The sequence below is a fragment of the Astyanax mexicanus genome, chromosome 3, assembly GCF_023375975.1.
Source record: "Astyanax mexicanus isolate ESR-SI-001 chromosome 3, AstMex3_surface, whole genome shotgun sequence".
Lineage (NCBI taxonomy): Eukaryota > Metazoa > Chordata > Actinopteri > Characiformes > Acestrorhamphidae > Astyanax > Astyanax mexicanus.
The window spans coordinates 17,896,549-17,918,765 of record NC_064410.1 but is presented as its reverse complement, the minus strand read 5'-3'; the positions used below and the strand labels follow the sequence as shown (position 1 = coordinate 17,918,765).

Here is a 22,217-nt window from a genome sequence, read left to right as displayed (position 1 = left end):
AGATACAGCAGTGCTGCTGGAGTTTTTAAACACTGTATTCACTCACTGTCCTCCTTCTCTGTTTATGTTATGTGTTTATGTAAAGTAAAAAAGAGCAAATATTAGATTATATCAAATCATCTGAGAGAGAGAGAAAGAGAGAGATAGAGATAGAGAGACTCTAAAAATGAAAGACAGAAGAGTAAACAGGTATTCCCAGTCCATTCCACCTGCTCTGAATGAGAAACACCTGTTTCAGTAGGCGGGGCCAAAGCAGGTGAGAGCACCTTAACTAGCAAGAGGAGAGACCAGAGCGCGAGAGTAGAGAGCAGAGAGAGGGAGAGAGAGAAGGAAGGAGCAGAAGAGTGAAAGAGACACTGGGACTGCTCTTGCACTCCCATTCAGACACCCAGCATGTTCAAGAAGGAGACCAGCCCGATGAAGAGCGGCCAGTGAGTGCAGCTGTGTGTGTGCGCGCGTGTGTGTGTGTGTGTGTGTGTGTGTGTGTGTGTGTGTGTTGGAGTTTTTTTCTGCCAAACATTAATTTATTAACGCTGGCTAGTTTCCTCTCCGTTTATTGTATGAATGATTATTTAGTATCTATTATGTATTATTTATCACCTAGTATTATTTATTCAGTACATTACAAGTAATGCAGTGTTGACTGTGAGTTATTCATTATATAGTATTATTATTATGTATCTACTGTAAATATGTACTGTGATTATTATACACATTGTTTAGGATCTACTATGAATTTATTTAGTAATTATATAAATTATGTAGGATCTGCTATAAATTATTCAGTAATTTTATACATTATTTAGGTTGTACAATTAATTATTTAGTAATCTTATAAATTATTCAGAATTTGCTTTAAATTATTTAGTCATTTATACATTATTTAGAATCTAATCAGTATTTTTTTATTATTTAGGATTTGCTATTAATTATTTGGACTTTTTTGTTTAATCAGGATCTGGTATTAATTTTTCAGTAATTGTATAAATTATTCTGAATCTGCTATTAATTATTCAGTCATTTATTAATTATTAAGGATATGCTTTTCATTATTTATATATTTTTTTAATTATTCAGGATCTGCTATTAATTATTCAGTAATTTTATGAATTATTCAGGATCTCCTTTTAATTATTCAGTAATTTTATAAATTATTCAGGATCTGCTATTAATTATTTACTAACTGTATTAATTATTCAGTATGTGCTATGCATAATTTAGTATCTATTTTTTAATATTCAGCATCCATTTTAAATTATTCATTAACCAGCGTGAAATATTCAGTGCCTATTATTAATTATTCAGTTATGCAGATATACTGAATGTGTGTTATATAGTAATCAGTCTTTGCTGGTGAGCTGCAGTGTGTGGTGGGTGTGTTGTGTGTATAGTAAAGCTGCAGTTAAAGCACCTGTATCTAAAAACAGAACTCAGGCCTCCCTCTGCGCTGGGTTACTGTGGGTTACTGACTAATACTCTGATTAGTGCAGGAAAAGCGAATGGATGCAGTGCTCCACTGTTGGTGTTGAGAGTACCTTCACCCTACAGCCATAAATGGTTATTGGACTGAAGAACGCGTTGCGTCACCCACGCGTGTGGCAGTTGATGGGGCAGACCCACTAGCGCTGTATTTATCTTTATGGCAGGCCTCGCCTGTTCTGGTGTCCCAATAATGACTCACAGGGTTGTGCTTTAATGAACCAGGGTCAGGGAATGCAAAGGATAACGTGCATTATAAACTGTTTATGAGGTGGAATGTGGGTGCGAGTCAGATCGCTGGATGCAACAGAATTCAGTGAGCGGGAGTTCACCTTCCACAAAGGTTTCCAATCACCTTGTGTTCTTCTAAATAACGTCATATTGTGCCAAAACTAATGGGTGAATTGACTAATGTTGATTATCTGGTACCACATGACAAGAGTTGGATATTTTCAACAGCAATTGAGCAGTCAGTTCTTAAAGTTGATTTGTTGGTTTTAAGAAAAATTCCAGATTCTGATAGAGACAACCATACCAGAAAATCTCCAGAACATCAGGCAGGTCAGTACATATAAAAAGTGCCCCAATACAGGACCAACTTTAGGTCAAGGTTGTCCAGGGCTCATCAATCATGCATGGATGCCTAACTTTACAATTTACAAGACTTTATAAGATTTTAATAAAAATGAAAGAGCTTGTGCTAAATCTTGGTTCCACTTTACAGACCATAAGACACATGCGGGGTCTTGTGTCTTGTGAGGAATGGGCTACTTCCTGGATTCCTCAGAGCTGTTTTGGCCTACACAACATATATGTGTTTTGGGAACACTTTGCTTCAACAGTCCAATTGGTCTTCTTTGGTTTGATGAACAAGATTTACCTGAACAAAGATCTCAAAACCATTACAACTTAAAAACAGGATCTTTTTGCCCAAAGGTGGTTTTAATGTGACACTGAGGCAGATTAAGTGGATTAGCTTTGGCAGAATTCCCAGTATTCCATTAATAGCATTTTAAGTGGCTCGTCACATCCGGGAAATATTATTTTTTGTAGGAAAGCTGGTTGCACTGATGCAGTGAAAGTGCAAAGCAAAGAAAAGTGTTCATTAAACTGTACTCTGTCTTATCAAGCAAATGGCCTTTGGCTAAAGGTACGGCCTGTTTTCCTTTCAGGGTGTGACGGCAACACACGCCAATCCAGCTTATGAGAGGTGTTTAGCAGCCGTACCGCACATAGATTCAGTACACTGGCAGCGGGACAATGTGTTCTATGTGTTTGCTTGTGTGAGTGACTGTGTCTTTGTGCCTTGGTGGACAATGGCACAGGGAATGTCTTGTCAAAGTACCGGCACTGGATTTACTGTGTAGTTTCTCAAACTGGTTTGATCTGTCTTGCCTGCAGTGTTGATAGACTGCTTAATAACTTGTAGAACCGATGTCGAAAATGAATGTGTGTTTATTTAATCCAGCATTAGTGTTATGTGTGTTTAAGAGCTTAATTCTTCCCAATCCAAGCAGCATAGTGGACCAGTGAGGTGGAGATTTCCCTGTGGACCGGTGATAAACGTCTATTAAGAGTAAATGAACCTACATGGTGTATTAGTTTGTAGGTGTATAAAAGAAGTGTACCCTAGCATTTATGGGAAACCTATAAAAGGTAACACTGTACAAATGTTTACATTTAATTAACAGTACTTACAACAAAATATTGAAACATCTCTTAACAAGTGTCAATTAATAATTACATGAGTTATTATTTAACGTAGTAAATACTGTTATTTGCGACCCTTGTTGTGAAGTGAATGCTGCTGGGTCTCTTTTGTAGATCTGGGACCGGACAGGTGTGTAAATCATGCAGTGTCAGTTCTAAGCCCTGTCCTGCACAGTAAACGCAGGGCGCAGGCGAAGATTATTAGCACTGATGATCCCTGTGTGTTTTCACTCGGCATGTTTGTCATATTTGTTAGTACGTGTGGCATGCTGGCTTTTTGGGTGTGTCGCAAACATAAAAGGCAAAGAAGCCAAACAGGAACCCCCTGCAGTGCTAGCTTTAGACAAACACACACACACACACAGCACTCTCGTGCAGGGAATCGCACCTCTCTAATTCCTTTGCACGGTGTTGGTCTAGAACTCCCGACTTCAGATCTCAGAGTGACTTTATTTAACACTGTTGGCATTAATCTGTAAAAAATAGGAATTTATTAGGTTTGTAATTCGTAATTTGTAATTGAACTTCATAGAGATAGTTCTTCTACAATAGACATCATTCCAAAGTCTAGGTGTCTCTAAAAAAGGAAAACTACTCAGTTGTACAGCAATGCACATGCAATGTACTATTATATTTGATTTATACCATTCTTCTACATTTCTTATTATGCATAGAATTGTTCTGTTCTGACTATTTAACAGTTAACTCCAGTCCCACATTTTTAAAACATGGTCTGACCATCAAAAAGGTTTGGCAGAATTTCCAATATTTCCATTTTGGGTAGAAGTGCACATCCAGGAAGAATGGCTCTTGGTAGGAATGGTGGTTGCACTGCTGCAAAAAAAAGTGTTCAATTGCAGTTTCATAATAATTGATAAACTGGTGAACAGGTTTTACATAATCACTTTTTTACTTAACTGTTTTCCAGTTGGAATAAATTGAATAGTATTGAGTGCACACCTTTCCTCTGTCACAAATAACACAAATGATTTGGTGACACCCAACCAAAAATATGAAGTGCTGCAGCAACAACTTGACAACACCCTGGCAAATTGAAATAACATCATGAATTAAATAAATGAATAAAACCTTGAATCTCAGTAACCACCCTTAGCATCTTAGCAGTCACTGTCATAGCAACAACCCTAGCAAACACCATAAAACACCTCACCAGCACCATGACACCTGCTATGAAGACATTAGCAGTCACTTTACATTGGCAACTGCCTTAACACCGAGGAACCTGTTTCCAATAGCACCCACCCACTTTGCAAGACATATACCTTAAAACACCTATACCATTAAATACCCTAGTACCCACAAATAGTACTACAGCTGCAAAGCAATAACTTAGCAACCACCTGGGATATCATAGCAACATTCGCAAAAAACAGATAAATTAATGTTTAAAGGAAAGCATCTATCAACAACTTTCTGGTCATCCAGAAAAGAAAGGCTAGCTCGTTAACTAGCGCTTGATACATTTGTGCATGCAATAGTAATGAACCGGGACCTCATATCCGAATCATCAAAATAAACACAGAGGTAAAGTTACTGAACTGTGTTCGGACATGCTGGGTAGTGGAGTGAGGGGTTGTGGGTAAATGTGGACTCTGATAGCTGGTTCTCCTGAAGATATCAGTGACTCGGGGGCGGTGATTAAGGTTAACCTTTCCCTCGTAAGACTGATTGTGCCATGCAGTGTTCAGTATTGTCAGCAGAGCAGTGTAAAGAGAGGAACCCCGTATTTAACCCTCTCTAAACAAAAGTCATGCCTGAGAGCGCAGCTTTTCACAGCACTGACAGTGTCACGCACAGCTGCGCAGAAAATCCCTCGAAAAACCAGCATGAAATACTCCACATTCCACCGGACACACCCAGTCACCCTGAGGGCGGGGCACAGGACAGGGCAGGGCAGGCAGGGTTGAGTAATATGGAGCTGGAAGGAGGGAGGATACCCGTGATGAGGCTCTTTATGAAAGAGTGCTGTATACAGATGTCAATCCAGCAGAGACCTGTCATGCACTCATTAGGCAGCAGGAATATTAGTGTGCACTTTTGTGAAGTGTGAAGTTTTTATTTCCTGACTCTCTCAACTACACTCTAAGAAATATAAGTACAGATTTGTACTTAAAAGAGTACAAAGCTTGTCGCTGGGGCTGTACCTTATATTAAGGTTCAAAAAAGTACCTTTCAGTGAAAGTACTTTTTTGTACCCATGGTTTTTGTGCCAGTATAGATTATAAAGATTATAAACATTGTCATCAACTAAAAATGGCTCAAAAACTTGATGATACAAAATTGTCTGGCTTTCAAATAAAAAATGTGCAATTTAAATATATACTGTTCATTAGTACAGTGATGCAGAATACTGAATGTACCTTTTGGCTGGTTAAATGGTACAAATCTGTACTTATTGCTGTTAGAAATGACTTTGTACTTCAGAGGGAACAAATCTGACCCTGTAAAGACCAATATTGTACCTTTGAGGGTACAATTATAAAGAATGTACCTTCGAGTACAAAAAAGTACTCATATCGTACCTCTGTTTTTTAGAGTGTACATAGCTTACTCATTAATACTGATTAATTTATAGTACTCACTGAATCAATATAATATATAAAATATTTAAAGATTTATAGTAGATACTGAGTTTCCAGTCAATGCTGAATGATTCATAGTAGATTATTATTAGTCCTGTACAGGGGCCTGGTTATGTAAAGGTCCGGGGCTCAGCCCAGTTTCCTACTTCCCTACAAGCCCACCACACTCCACAAAACCAGCAAGCTGATTGGCTGTTTCTCCTGAAAGGCGGAGAAACAGTTCGGGACTACTGGAAAATTATTCAGGGCTAAAGCCCTGGAAGCCCAGGCCAGGCGACGCCCCTGGTCCAGTAACTTTTTGATGAATAAATTATAGTATATATTGGAACATTTACACTAAAATAACTCATAGTGGATAATGAATATTTTATTAAAACTGGATAATTCATTGTAGACACTAAATAATAATTCAGAAATCATTTATAGTGCCTCCTGTTTTGTGTGAAGACATATATGTGTAGTGTTGTCTGTATGTGTGTTTAGGTGTTTGTATGTCATGTGATAGTTATATTTGTGGCATGCTGGTATGTTTACATGACTAATAAGTGTGTGTGTGTGTGTTTACAGGGTGCAGACGAATGATCTGTCAGTGCTGGTCACACGTGTGCAGAAGAATGCAGACCAGGTGGAGAAGAATATACTGCGGGCTGAAGATCTGCTAGCTCAGGTAACACACACACACACACACACACATATATGTATATATTATGTACTTCTAAATCGACCCAAAGTGTACATAACAAATTCAGTTGTGAAAGTGTCTAGTACAAGCCAGTTTTTTCCCCCTTTACTACTTTGTTTCTTTTTCCATATTCACATACTCACTCTGTTTGTATTGTGCATCTTAAACCCAATTGATTATTGGTTTATTGTCTCTCTGCTCGATCAGGACGCTGAGGATGGCAGGCAGGGCCGGTCTCTGACTCGGAGGATGGAGACGGCGGATAATCTGACAGAGGCTGAAACTCTCCTGAAGGACCTTTTCCTGGATGTGGACAAAATTAAGAAGCTCCAGCATCCTCAGGCTGGAGAGATCGAGCTGGAGTGAGTGATGATAAACCAATTCTTACAGTAAATTTACAGTGCAGCCTCCTCCTTCTCTTCACATCAGTGTGTCTCATCCAGTGGGCCACAGACCAACATTTAGTAGTCCGCAGACAGTAACCTCATGAGACCCTGACTTTAGGATCTAACAAGCAAAAACAATGTCTTCAATTAGAAATTGTTATTTTAAAATGTAAGAACTATCTTTGACCCAATTAGTCCAAAAACAAACTTTTCTTTTTTGACAGTGAGCAAATAAACACAAGGACAACAGTTTCAAACATAAAATTGGATGAGAGTTTTGTATCGGGCCCATGTTTCTGTCTGAACTGGCTGTAGAAATCTTGATTTCAATCAATTAAGTGTTGAATGTTGCCGTGTGACCACTAGATGATACAGCAGTGTGTCCATATGAGGCCAAAGGGATAAAGTTTTGCAAAATTATTAAGTATAATGGTGCAGAGAAGCAGAAATGTGATGTCCTCATATGAGGACGCAGGGTCTCAATAGGATATGGGGGGGTGGTACTCTGTACCTGCGCTGTGCTCACTGCTCACGTCGTCATCAGCTGCTGTCAACAATACTTGTGGGTATTCTGTTTGTGGGCAGTGCTTTATATTTAATGACCCTGCGTGTCTGCTTCACCGTACTCCATTACAGTTGCATCTACCACAGAGTTTCAAACTGTGAAGTTTGCCTGCGCTGCACATAAGGCATAAACCACAAAAGTGGAAAGAAAATCAATGTTCAAACTATAAACATTATATAAACATAATATAATAGAGACAAAAAAATAAAAACATATTAAACTAATAAGTCAGACATAAGCAACACAATTTGACATAATAGTGCCTCATACAGACAAACAGAATAAAACACATAAAAACAGATGTACCATGAGGTGAAAACGTCCAGATCCCCTGCTTTACATAAAATATTTTAACCTAGCTTAGAAAGCAGAAGCTGTGCCTAGGAGTCTTGCTTAGTAGACCTGGGTCTCAAACCCAAAAGCTTCTGATCAATAACCATGTGCACCACATAACAGGCACTTTCATTCTTTTGCTGCCTAGACATTAAAATTGAATGTGGGAATATAAACGTTGTAGTATTATAGCTACTGATTCTAAGCACTACTATCTATTAGTGTCTTATTCAGAAATAGTACACACAATACTGTTCAGCTTCTATCTATGGACAAATTCCCAAGGGGTTCGGATGCTTAAAGGACTGCATAATATATGATAAACTATTATTGATGACAACAGTGCTAAACTAACACAAAGCTAATAAACACTGCTAATAAACCTAGGATATAAAAAGGTAAAAACAGTCAATAATTGTTACACCAGGGGTGGTAAAAACTGTTTTTGGAAATGTTGGTAAAAGTGCAAAATGTTTAGATTGTTTAACTGAAGCACTGAAATCTCAAGTCATTCCCAACTCCAACTTCCAATTTCAGAGGACTTATCCATATGTAGTCCAGACTCCCGGGAGCAGAGAGGGATTTATGAAGCAGACCTGGATTTTAAATCCAAGAACCCAGCAGCTAAATGTCATCAATAAACTCTCTCTCTCTCTCTCTCTCTCTCTCTCTCTCGCTCCTTTAGTGTGAGTAACCTGCATGATCGCTGGTCGAAGGATTGTGCCAGGTATCGAGAGCTGTATAAGCAGAGTCTGAATCTGGATCTCTCACCCAGAATAGACTGGGCTCAGGTGCTCACAGACAAACAGGTGAGAAAAACTTTTTTTCATAAAAAATGAAAAAAAAAAAAACTCTTTTTTTTTTTTTAGAAACAAATTAGTTATTCGGTATTTACTATGAATTATTCAGTATGCACTATGAATAATTAATTCTGTTGAAACTCATACATGTTGTTTGCGCAACAGTAGTTTAGGTATGGCTTTACTTACAGGCCTTTAGGATTTAAAGGGTTATAAAAATGCATAATGCTGCTAAATTTTCGGTTTATTTTATTTTATTATGATATGCATCTGGCAGTTGTTCTTTATATAATTTCTCAGAATTCGAAGGTGAATAAAGCTCCACAATTACTTGAAATAAAACCTAATCGTTAACTGTTTATTAATTTTATCCAGAGGCTTATTCAGGGGGAGGCTTATGGACCGACCCTGTCGGACGTGGAAAAGCAGATTGCTGCTCACAACATCCTGCATAAAGAGATAGAAGCTTACCGCTCTCAGATTGACTCACCGGTAATCACAATTACACACATTCCATTCTCTCAGTTCTCTTAGTACTACTGATGTTATAGCCAGTCACAAAGAGTGAATACAAACTGATTTAGCAGATTTAGTCACTGAGTCTTTTTTCTGGTCTCTATTTCTTTAGGCTGATAAAAATATAAACATTTGATAATACATGTGATAATTCTCCCTTACAGGATCTACCCTCTCTGAAAAGACAGTACACCACACTTCTGGTAGGTTGCCTTTATGTGTTTGTTCATTTAAAATTTTATCAATCAAACCTCCATCTGAGAGAGTACAGTAGGTCATGCTGTTTCTCACTGGGTGGGTACAGTAGGCGGCGCTCTCTCCCCTCATCACTCCCATAGTGATGCTGGTTGGTACAGACTTCTGTTAGCTGATGTATCAGAGCTGGGGATCCAGCGCTGTGTGCTTCCCAGTGATGCTGCACTGATTAGTGGCAGCTGAAAACGAGTTGGAGTCTTTACTTCATATATATCAGAGGAGGCTAGTGCTAGTCTACCCCACTAGCATTGGGGCCATTGTTGTGGAGAATTCTTTAAATAGGGATTGGGTAGTTGTTCTTCCAAACTGGGGAGGAAATTGGGTAAACTTATAATAGTAATAATAATAATACATTTTTAATATTAACATTCTTTATGCTTTCTCCCTCTTTCTGATGCTCTTGCAGGAGGATTCTCTGAGACGTAAGCGTGATCTGGCCTCTCTCTATGATTACCTCCAGCTCTGTAATAAAGAGCTGCAGTACCTGTCCGATCAGCAGGAGCGCATGCGCAAGAGGGACTGGAGTGACCGCATTATGGACGCTACTGGAGTGCGCATGGAGTACGAGGTCAGCAGTGACAGCAATCGCATCTGGTTTTAGTGCTGATGTAACGTAATATTATAAGATGTTAGATTATGGTTGAGGTTGACTAGTAAGCTTATTGTGATAAACAATTTTATTGTAATATTGTAATTAAAAAACATTAAACTACACATACATCTCTGGAAAAAAAATAAGAGAGTACTCAAAAATGTTTCTTCCTCTTCAAGAGGAAGATGGATGATCACAAGCCATCAAACCAAGCTGAACTGCTTGCATTTTATCACCAGGAGTGGCAAAACGTTATCCAAAAGCAGTGTGTAAGACTGGTGGATGAGAACATGATTCATAAAAACTGTGATTAAAAACCTGATTTCTGAACTCATTTCAGCCAAATAAATGCTCAAAATGACAATATTTTTATTTGGAATTTGGGAGAAATGTTGTCTATATTTTATAGAATAAAACAACAATGTTCATTTTTTTCAAACATATACCTATAAATTGCAAAATAAGAGAAACCGATTTTCTCTTATTTATATTTTAAGTGCTGGACTTAAAATAACGTATCCACGCAATATTGAGGGGGGCAAAATGTATTGTAAACCAACATGACCAGTATGATCAGGGTGATTGAGCAGCATTATCAGCATAACAAAGCTGTTCAACAAACACAACCAAAATGACCAGAATGAGCAGCTTGACCATGGCAGTGGACCAATTACATTTTTTATCGTAATAGCAAGCCTATAAAACTGAAAAGATAAACTATTCTGGTCAAAAAATAATCTGGTTTACTAGCTTAACTATTTTACCAATTTACCAGTATTGTGTTTATTTTCACCTGGATGACCATCAAAGCGCAGCTGCCCCTGAGCTGGAGTTTTCTGCAGGGCAGTTTTACTGCAGTTTAGCTCTAATTACAGAAATAATTTAAGTTTATATGTCAGATATGCCAAATGCTGAATAATTTTTGTGTGATGAACTGATTTGGCAGAGATTCAAGAACAATGGCTTGCTGAACCATGAGACTGAGGTGCACAAGCTGCAGGATGAGGCAGATGGTCTGATCAGCGCCAAACATCCAGGCTCCTACACAATCACGGTAAAACCTTCCCATTCATATCCTGCCTACTGTATCATCACTGTAAAGAAAGAATATTGTTTTTATACTGTCTTTCCCAAGTAAAGTTTTACAGTATTTTCCCCGTTCTGTTTTGTATATATATTAAATACTGATAATATATGAATTATCAGTATTTAAAAGGAGCATTTTCTGTAATTTTACACAAAAATGTTATGAAAATATCTCACTGTCAATTACAGTTTCTAATTTCAAGAATATATAAGAACATTTATGTAAAACCAGTAATTATCTTTTAACCCCGCTGACAGAATGTTAATGATTTTTACAGAAATGTTCTATATGTAAAAGAAAAAAAAATATATATAAAATATTTGGAATTTTCCCCATGATGCTTAGGTGTTTGTATTTAATTAGAAATAAGGCACGTTCTGTAAGAATATTCAATGAATTGCTCAATATCTCAATCACTTGACTTTGATTTGTTTTAGTTTTGCCATAGTCACTTTCAGATGATTTAAAAGAGATATATTTCTAAGCTGAGAACTGATGTATCTGTGTTTCAGGACCACAATGCTGCAGTGCAAAAGAAATGGGAGCAGTTCCTCAGCCTGCTCATCTGCCAGGAAGCTCACCTGAACAACGTAGAGGACTACAAAAAAGTAAAATAACTTTATATATCATACACAGGAAATAATGATTACACTGTTTCTGTTCCACAGTACAACAGTGTTCTACAACAGTGATTTTTATGTTCTAATGTAGGGAACAGTGAATAAAACTGTTTCTGTTTACTAAAACAATATTCTATATAGTGATTCTGATGTTCTAATGTAGGGAACAGTGAATAAAACTTTCTGTTTACTAAAACAATATTCTATATAGTGATTCTGATGTTCTAATGTAGGGAACAGTGATTAGAACAATGTTCTATGCAGTGATGTGGTATTGTCTGTGATGATTGTTTGGTATTACTCTGCAGTATCAGCTGGATGCTGAGACGATCTCCGAGTCTCTGAAGAGAATCAATAGCACCATGGAGCCGTCTCTGTTGTCTAAGATGAGCAACCCGCAGATCCTGATGCAGCTGGAGGTTAGGCTGAGCTCCTGTACCACTTTGTCCTGGCTTAAATATCTTTACAATACCTTAAATATGTCTTACTATTAATATCTTAAATGTAATTAGTTTATTCATAAATGTATTTATACATTTATTTAGTTCATAAAGAGTTTTTTATATCATATTTTTTTATTTTATCTTGCTGTCTGCTGTGTGTGTAGGGAGAAGAACGGGCAGTGCAGAGGAACGAGCGCAGGCTGGCAGACCTCAGAGAATTCTGCACCAAAGTTGTCCCGCTGCCGCTGCGCCGCTCCACAACCACCAGACTTCCTGTGGTGGCGCTGTGTGACTGGAGCGCTGACAAGGTACCAACACACATTTACCTGTACTTGCATCTGTCATGTGCAAAAAGCCTTTGGGCATCGGAGTAAAAAAAAAAGAGTCTTTTCTGAAAATATGTGTGTTTACTTAGAAAAAATACCCCACAGACTTGTGCAAGCATGCAATCAAACATTAGTAACAGGTATTGATCCTTCTTGTAAGACAGTAGATGGTACTTTAGAACACATAAGCCAACATAATGTAGTGATTGTACCTCATAATATCAGCTTCAGAATAATGTTGATACTCCACTGACTATAATAGGGAGAATTATTTCTACCAGAAGACTCCAGAAAAAACTTGGGTGTTTAAGATGCAAAAAGAAACCATCTCTGTATTGGTTTATTTGTGGTGAGAATGTGATCCAAATGGCTGATTTATTACCCAGATAATTAATAAAGCTATTAGCTAATGCATCTCTGTTTTTTACTTTCAATAAAAGCCATTCTGGATTGTTTATATTGGTGAAACCGTGTAAGAGACTTGAATTATTTAGTAAATCATGAAAAATGGACATGCATGTTTTCATTAGAAAGTGACAAAAAGGAACACTGAGAGAAAAAAGAAGCTGGAAACACACAGAATTCCATTACATCTGCATTACAAATGTTCTCTCAACCCACAGATCAATAAAATCAATCAAAACTATTCTAATGAAATCAGTTTCAGCTGTGGTGTGAACATCTGTGTTTGTTGTGTCCAGGCGTCAGTAAAACGAGGAGAGAAGTACACTCTGGTGTCCAGCCCTACAAACGAGAACTGGGAGGTAAAGAACAACCTGGGAGACACCAAGATTATCCCCGGAGTGTGTTTCGTCATTCCTCCACCTGACCGTGACGCCATTGAACGAGTGGACAGGTGAGGAACAATCTTACAATATAGATCTTTGTAGATAATTACAGTGAAAATAAAAAAAAAAGCTCGCTATCAACAGCCTGGATATTTGCACTAACCCCTTCTAGTAAACTGTGTGACTTTATCCCACCAATCTGGTGCCATTTGGTACCAGAATTTTTTAGACTGCTGTAACTGGAGGCTACCACTGATCTAGCAGGCGTAGTCACATAAGCTTGTTCACAAATATTTATAAATAAAATATTTATCTAAGTGACTGAGCTTAAGCTATTTTATATAGAGTTTTGGATGTTTTAGCAGTCATCATTTGCTATCAAATATTTTACTTGAAATCTTCAAATGCAAATATTGGTAACACTAGTTACCTAAAATTAATAGGTAACTAAGCAGGATCTAAGAAGTAACTAAGTAATAGTACTGCATTAACACCTAAATCTCTTCTATTAACTACCAGGGAGTACTGAGTAATTACTCAGTAGATAGTACTGAACTAGGTTGTAGTAGTTCGATTAACTCCACAATAATTACTGAGACGTACATATATCCTGGAGAACTACTTACTAAATATGTTTCCTTTATAATAACTATTCATTAGCTACTGCTTAAATCAACATGATCTGTTCAGCTGAAAACCCTTACATGCCACCTGAGAAACTATGAATTTAAATCAATGAACCTGAACAATTATTTGATCTGGCATATTTTAATGAAGCCAGTGACACCATTTGTAGTAGTAGTAGTAATCTTATTTACCTTATTATCCTCAGTATCTTCCAAATATTAGCAAAACATAGTAAAATAATCCAGCGTGTAGTAGTCTGCTTAACCCTCATTATTTGGAAGAGAAAACATCACTATGTGTGTTACTGGTGTTTATTCTATACAACTGTGCTCCACTTACATCCTCCTGGAGATGTGCTCAGTGGAAGTGATGGCTCATACATGCATGATTTACTGTAGGTCGTGTCCTACATCCTTATTTTGGCGTAATCTTGTTTAAATGAATGAAAAGTCGTGTTAGATAACGGACTAGGTGTCCCTGTGTTCTTCATAGATAATTAGTTAGGAATTAAGGCATTTCATATATGGTGATACTGAAGTGTGTGTGTGTGTGTGTGTGTATACAGTTTGGAACAAGATCTGGCCAGTTTAAAGAGAAGAAGAACCTCTCTCCAGGCTTCCATTAGAGCTCCCCCTACAGAGGAGGTGGTGCACGTCACTCGAACAGGTAAATACTATTCTCATTGTATCTTTTTGTTGTGTGTTTGATGTGTCATTCTCTTTTTTTACATCCCATAGAAACCTTTAGGATTCTGAACAGCAGCTGCATCCTTGATTTACAATGGCAAATTTAAGCTGGTGTTTACTGTTTTGACCTATTCAATATACATATACAGTTTAGTTTTTAATAAATTTGTAAAAAAATCCAAAATTGTGTTTTCAATTTCTAATTATGGGGTACTACCGGTAAGTAAAGAATGATGGGGCAACGTAACAGAATGAAAGACTGAATGCATTTTATAGGTAGTATGCATTATACATTTCAGTAATATATGCAGTTTATCAATTTGTTTGTGTTATGACTAGCAGATATGCAATTATAATTATAATTAAAGACTTTTGAGCTGCTGTACGTTAACCTTTAACTGTTTTTACTATGCTGTGCTATGTTGTTGCCTACAGTGATCGTGAACAGTGCTCCTGAGGACTCCTCTAGGTCCAAGGACCTGGCGAGCCGTCTGGACAGGCTGATCGCTGACCTGCAGAGGCTGGAGAAGGAGGTCCTCGGTAGACTCAGAACTCCTCTGGATGCGGGTAACCACACCGGAGACCTCGCCATCAGAATCCGAGACCACGAGGTAAGACGCTTCAGCTCATCCCATATTTAACGGCAGAGATTCGGTGGAGAGAACAGAGCAATCCTGATGTTTAATCTGATAAATCACGACTTTCTGTTCCCTGAACCAGAGAGCCGTCTCGACCCTGAGGAGCCTGGAGGCCGAGAAAGCGTCCATTCAACGAGAAGCAGAGCCTCTTCTATCCCAGAAGCCTCTGGGTCCCACAACTTCCACTCTCCCTGAGAAACTGAGCATTGCTACCAACAAGATCGAAGACCTCAACAATCTGACAGACCTCTATGGGAAAAAGTATGTTAGTTTGAGATTTTAATAAAAGTTCAACGGAAGACATGAATAAGATAAAATATTATTAGTAGCCATCTTCTTTTAAAAAGCTGGTAACACTTAATAAATCTACTAGTTAAGAAATTATTAATCATTAAACATTTTTAACAAATGTCTCAATTCATTATTATATGCAGCATTTTAAGCATTAAAATGTAGTAATGTTTTATAATGTTATAACTGCTGAAAATTCATAATAAGTTGGAACATTATTACATATTTCACAATGTAATGTTATATGTGAATCCTATTGTAAAGTTTTACAAAAAAAAACTTATAAAGAGCTTTATATAGAACTCTTAATTGCAGTGATTACATTCTAATAGTGTTGCTTATCTTCTTTGCACTTATTGTTTATATTTTTTAAAGGGCAAATGCTGTAATGTTTCTGGAGAACCAAATTAAGAAGGTAGACAACACTCTGACAGGGCTTGAAGATCAACTGGCCAGGCAGACAGTCATCCTTGATAAAACCAGTGCCATCCAGGACCATACTTATGACCTCCAGGTAGGGGAGCAAAGCAGATTGGAGTACATTTATAGAAGATATAAATCATCACCCTTATGTGATGTGATTGGTCTCATGCTTTTCTTTTAATATTTAATTTTTTTTATTAACACACAGAACACGCAGAAGGATGTTGTGGCCAGGAAAGATGAGATACAGAAGCTGAACCGGGATCTCGAGCTGACGGAGCAGCTGTGTGGTCATCTCCAGAAGGGTTTCCAGGAGTACTGTCCCGACATTCAGCGCCAGGAGACCGAGGTCCGACGCCTCAGGAACCGCTATGCTAACATCAACAACCAGCTGCAGCAGAGGTGATTCCAGCGCTCATATTTCAGAAACTGAATCAACAGAAACATACTATACTAAAAATACTAACAAACTTTGCTGTGTTCATACCATATATATGCATTTGCCTCCAGAATTTCAAGAAAACAAATATAAGGTTCATATTTATGGTGCAGTTAAATCATTTGCTGAAATGCCATTACAGATTAGCCCTGACGCAGGAAGCAGCCAATAAGGATCAGAGTTTCCAGAGTAGCGTTCATTCTCTCAACAAATTTCTGAACTCCATCCCAAACAACAAGATCTACTCTACAGACAGCGAGACTCAAATCACCACCAAACTCAACTCACAGAAGGTCTGTTGATGCTATCTACTAAGTGAATTTTAAGATGCTTATACGATAACCTATATAAAAGTGTGAAACAGTAGCACAGATTTTGTAGAATTTGTAGAATTGTTTTTGAAAATATAATTTAAAATAAATAATTCTGTCTTAAATTGTAAAGAAAATATAATTTATCTACTTTTTCAGAGGACAGTGGAAGAACTCAGGAGGAAGTCAGATGATGTTGACCAAATTGAGAATATATCTCATGAACTGCAGAAAATCCTTAAGGTATGTCTTTTATTTTATGCCCTTTTGAAGTACAGTATAGGGGGAAACATGTCTTTACTGTGGCTTTAAATGAATTCATTTCTGTCTGTGTATACAGGAATATGAATCAATCGCTTACAAATATGGCAGCATTGTGGGCAATGCTGATATAACCAAGCGCAACTCCTTTACTCTTGCCAGTGCTGTGGACGTGAAGGTACGTTTATAAATGGTTGTTGTTGTCGTTTCTAATTGATTAAGCTTCATCTCAGGATAAAGAAGTGTTCTCTTTTGTAGGAAAGAGATGTTGTGAAGCGCTACAACGAAGCTTTGGCAGAGAACATCCAGCTGCTGGATCAAATGAAATTCGCCAAGAATGTGGTTAACAAGGTGAGGTACAGATAATATGATCAGAAGCAGTTTCACCAGATCTAGAGCCAGATACACTAGTGTCATTAGAATTAGCATCAAATTAGGATCATGTACTTGTTGATCTTAGGTGAATAAAATATTAAAATAAATAGTAGATTTAACACTAATCAAATATTAACAATGTGTAGTAACAGCTCAGTTCAGTTCAATATTTAAACATTTACCTGGAAGTATTTAAAGTATTTAAAATTGCTGCCAAATACAGTTTATTTACCTGCAACCTAATTTTGTTTTGATGACCCACTAAACAGAATGAAGAGATTGTGAGCCGTGTTGTGGTGCACCAGCAGTTACAGCTGCATAGCCAGCAGAGGGAGATTGAGGAGGTGGAGGCTCTGAAGAGAGAACTGACAGAGGAGATTTCTCGACGTATCCATGCTGAAAACGAACTAGAGAATTACAGGAAGAGAGTGTTGTCGCTCAGAAACCGAAGAGGAGTGGAAAGGGTGGAGGAGAAAGAGGTTTTGCAGTACTACCGTGATCCCAAACTGGAAGCTGACCTGGAGATAGTGAAAAAACGGATACACGAAGAGGTCTCGAAGCGCTCTGGAACCAATATAGAGATAGAAAGAATCAATCATAAGATTGTTACTCTGGAACATGAGATGACCACCATCCAGCCAAAGATTGTGACCAAAATGTTTACAGAGTACGAGAAAGATCCAAAACTGGAAAAGGAGGCAGCTTGGATCCGAGAAGAGCTCCGAAGAATAAGGGAAGAAATCAGAGTACGAGAGACTGAAATAGTGCAGAGCAGCACTGAGATCACATTCTTGGAGCGAAAGAAACCAACGATTAAAGAAAGAGTTGTGAAGAAGGAAGTTGTGAAACTGGAGAAGGATCCAGAAATGCTGAAAGCTGTGATTAGGTTTAAGGATGAAATCTCATCTGAGGGCATCAGAAGCAAGAACCTGAACGATGAAATCTTTCAGATGAGGAGCCAGATCAACACACTCGAGAGAATTATCCCCACCGTGCAACCCAAGATTGTCATAAAGGAGCTGAAGAGGGTGGAGCAAGACCCAGAGCTCCTAAGAGAATCCAGGACTCTCCGAGCAAGCCTGGAGGAAGTGATGCAAGAAAATAGCATCTTGTTGAAGGAGCTCAGTAGTCTTCAGCTGCATTACAGCCATGTTGAGACACTGAAGCCCAAGATTGAAGTCAAGGAGTTTATAAATGAAATCTTCAGAGTTGACCAGGAGACTGATGCAGAACTAAAACGCCTGAGAAAAGAGCTTCACGAATATGGAAGAAGGCGCGTTGAAATTGAGAATGAGATAAACATACTGATGGTAGATATTAAAACCCTGCGTTCTCAGAAACCCAGGGTGGAGGTAAAGGAGTCGACTCATGAAATTGTGAAAGAAGAGAGGAGTCCAGAAATTGTTCGGGAAATCGCTAGGCTGAACGAACAGCTGACCCGCCTTCGGACTAGCTATAGCTCTACGCTGGAACAGCTGAAAATTCTGTGCAAAGAGAGAGATCAGTGGAAGGTGGAAAAGTCCAAGGTAGAGACAAAGATTCTCACCAGGGAAGTGGTGAGATATGAGAATGATCCTCTGCTAGAGAAAGAGGCTGTACGACTGAGAAAAGAAGTCAACGAAGAAGTTCAGCGTCGCCGCGTGGTAGAAGAGAATGTTTTCGATCTTCAGCAGAAGTATATCATACTGGAGAGACAGAAACCTGAAGAGAAGATTGTGTACCAGGAGGTTGTGTATCTCCAGAAGGATCCAAAACAGATTCAAGAGCACGAGAGGCTGGCAAAGAGATTTGATGAGGAAACCAAGTCACGTTGGTCTGTGGAGGTGGAGGTTCAGAAGCTGAGGTCCCTTGTTTCGGAGAAGGAGAAGAGTCTGGCGCACATGGATGACAGGCAGAAGAAGATTCTTGTTGAAACAGAACTTAGGCAGATCAAGTCTCGGATCTATGAGCTTGAGACCTCTCCTCCTCCCATTGAAGAGAGGATTATCATTGAGGAGGTTGTGAAAGTAGAGAGAGATCCCAAGTTGGAAAAACTAATGCATGGCCTTCGGAGTCAGATAGAGAACGAGCACAACTTGATAAGCACTCTTGAAAGGGACATTCGAAACCTCAAAGTTCAGGTGGAGCTCCTGGTCAAAGAGAAGTCTGTGGAGAGGACAATCTACAAGGAGGTGATTCGGGTAGAGAAGGACCAAACCGTGGAGGCTGAAAGAGAGCGACTGAGAGACCAAGTAGCACAAATCAAGAGTGCCAGGCGAAAGCAAGAGGATGAAATCCAACACGTCAATATTAAACTGACTCGTATTCAGACCACGGTGAAGTCTGTCTCCACTGAAGAGTCCACCCTCATCACAGTAAGGGAGACACTTCTTAAGGAGAGGGATGAGTTTCTTCGACAGCTGAAGAGACTGGAGACTGAGAGGCAGGAAATCACTGTGAGATTCCAGTATGAGTCCAAGCTACTGAGTGAGAGAACTCAAACAAACAAACAAAGACTTTTAAAGCTGGAGTCAGACATACAGAGTTTGGAAAAAGATATCTTGCTTGAGAAAGAAAGAATTCACCAGAGAGAAGCCACTATTATTGAGCTGCTGAACAGCTTGAAAAAAGAGGATCATTCTGAACAACAAACCAGAGAAACCACTAAATCCACCCGAATCACTATTCTGGATCCTGAGACTGGAAAAGACATGTCACCTTATGATGCCTATATAGAAGGTCTTATTGATCGCGCTCAGTATTTGCACCTGCAGACACTTGAATGCAGCTGGGAAGAATTTACAGTTAGTGGGTCCAATGGGGAGACCACAGTTCTACAAGACCGCAAGAGTGGAAAGAAATATTCCATCCAGGAGGCACTGAAGGATGGGCGACTGACCCAGTATGATGTGCAGCGATACAAGGAGGGCAAAATTCCCATCTCAGAGTTTGCTCTGATGGTTGCAGGAGAGAAAAAGGAAACTTCGTATACTAGTTCCACCATAATTCCATCCTCCCCAGTGAAAACTACATCGACATCTATGCTGAACTCAACTTCCACACTGACTCAACGCCCACTGTACTCAAGCAATGGCTACCTAAATACAACCACCACGATCACTAGTGGAGATGAGTTGTTCCCCATCTCTGGTGTTATGGACACAACGACGAACAGTCGCATGTCTGTGCGAAGTGCCATGACCCGTAAACTGATCGATGCAGACACGGCCCAGAAGCTCTTGGAAGCTCAAGCAGCTACGGGAGGAATTGTGGACATCAGCAAGAAGGAGCGTTTTTCAGTTCACAAAGCTGCAGAACGTGGTTTGATTGACCAGAGTCAAATGGTCAAGCTCCTTAATGCCCAAAAGGCCTTCACAGGTGTCGAGGACCCAGTAACTAAGAGCCGTCTTTCAGTTGGAGAGGCGAGTCAGAAAGGCTGGATCCCTACAGACAACGCCAGGCGGTACATGGAAGCACAGATTCTCACAGGTGGCCTTGTGGACCCCAACAAAGCCGGCCGAATGAGCTTGGAGACTGCCGTAGCTCTGAAGGTGGTGGACAAATCTGTAGCAAGTGTGCTCGAAGATGATCTAAAACACCTGAAGGATCTGGTCGACCCCATTACAAAGAAAAGAATCTCATACAAGGAAGCCATGGCACTGTGCAAAAAAGATACATCTACTGGACTTCTCCTGCTTCCAGTGGCATCTACTGACGCAACAGATTCTCCCTCATACTCCAACTTCCAGTTCTCTCACTAGGAGAAACATTGTTTCCCTAAAAAACAAATAACAAAGTAATTATACTGTTTGCAATATTATACAGTTTGTGGTGCAGTTTACATTTTTATGTTAGCACACTGGATAATCCTTTAATTTCCTTATTTTCTTCAGTTGTTAGTGATGGTAATGGTGTTGAGATGATCTATATTTGGAAAAATGTATACCCTTTATCTATATATACTACATTCTTCCATATGGTGTTTTTTTAAGTCTTCAGCAGTCTGTCACTGTATCGTCTAATTTCATAAAAGCTTTCAATAAAAGTAATTATTCCTCAGATATTTGTTTTGTTGTACGTTTGTTTAAAAAAATTGATTAATGCCTGCAGTGCATTAATTAATTATGATGGATGACCCTCTGACTGTGCCTGCACACTGCAAACTATGAAAGGGATTCAGCAGCTGGAATTCATTGATTCTCAGAGTCAGCGACACCCACTGGTGTTCAGTGATGTGACTGTGAGCTACGCAATGTGGGTGAATGAAGCTCTGCACATGAGCAGTGACAAGTGGCAGCGAATACCAGTAAAAAAGCTTCCACATTCCCTTAAAACTGCACCTCTGACTTTGGTTCCTACTGAAGATTGTTCCAGCAATTTCAGTTAAATGGAATAAGGTGCTGTGGACTGATGAATCTAAAATTGAGTTATCTGGTGGGCGGTATGCATAGTAGAAAAAGAACACAGTATTCCGGGACAAACACTTTACTGCTCCCCACAGTAAAATTTGGTGGCGGTTCCATCATGCAGTGGGGGTGTGTGTTCAGTGCAGGTACTGGGAATCTCAATAAAGTTGAGGGTCGCATGGATTCCAGGGAATATCAGCGGATTCTTGAGAACAATGTTTAAGAATCAGTAAGAATTTAAGAATTTGCACCAGGGCTGCATACTTTAACAAGACAACTACCCTAAACTCTGTTCAAAATCTACTAAAGCATTCATGCAGAGGAACATGACATGTTTAACTAAATTTAACTAAAATTGCTGATCTGAACAACCAAATATTCATTAAGGAAAATATTGACAATGATCAGGGGTTCACTGGTCCCTGTAGAGTTGATTGATAGAGTTGAATTAAATATTTCTCACTTTTATTTTACGATAAAAAAAAAAATTTAATCTACAAACAGTGCATGATGGGGCAATAAATGATAGTTTATAAGGATCTCAATAATGCAAATCACATGCTTTACAGGCAACACACTTCAATCCAGTTGAATTT

General features: G+C 38.8%; 1 protein-coding gene across 1 annotated transcript; it reads left to right on the top strand.

The window, feature by feature from the left end:
• Positions 1–278: 278 nt before the first annotated feature.
• Positions 279–21,276, top strand: evplb (envoplakin b). The gene is made up of 22 exons (XM_049476135.1): positions 279–431; positions 6,360–6,459; positions 6,682–6,836; positions 8,444–8,567; positions 8,934–9,050; positions 9,239–9,277; positions 9,736–9,897; positions 10,868–10,975; positions 11,521–11,616; positions 11,937–12,047; positions 12,236–12,379; positions 13,099–13,253; positions 14,378–14,478; positions 14,934–15,109; positions 15,219–15,397; positions 15,803–15,941; positions 16,059–16,252; positions 16,432–16,582; positions 16,760–16,843; positions 16,941–17,039; positions 17,120–17,212; positions 17,506–21,276. The coding sequence occupies exons 1-22, from the start codon at positions 394–396 to the stop codon at positions 20,974–20,976; spliced, it is 6,036 nt and encodes a 2,011-aa protein (XP_049332092.1). The 5' UTR covers positions 279–393; the 3' UTR covers positions 20,977–21,276.
• Positions 21,277–22,217: the final 941 nt, after the last annotated feature.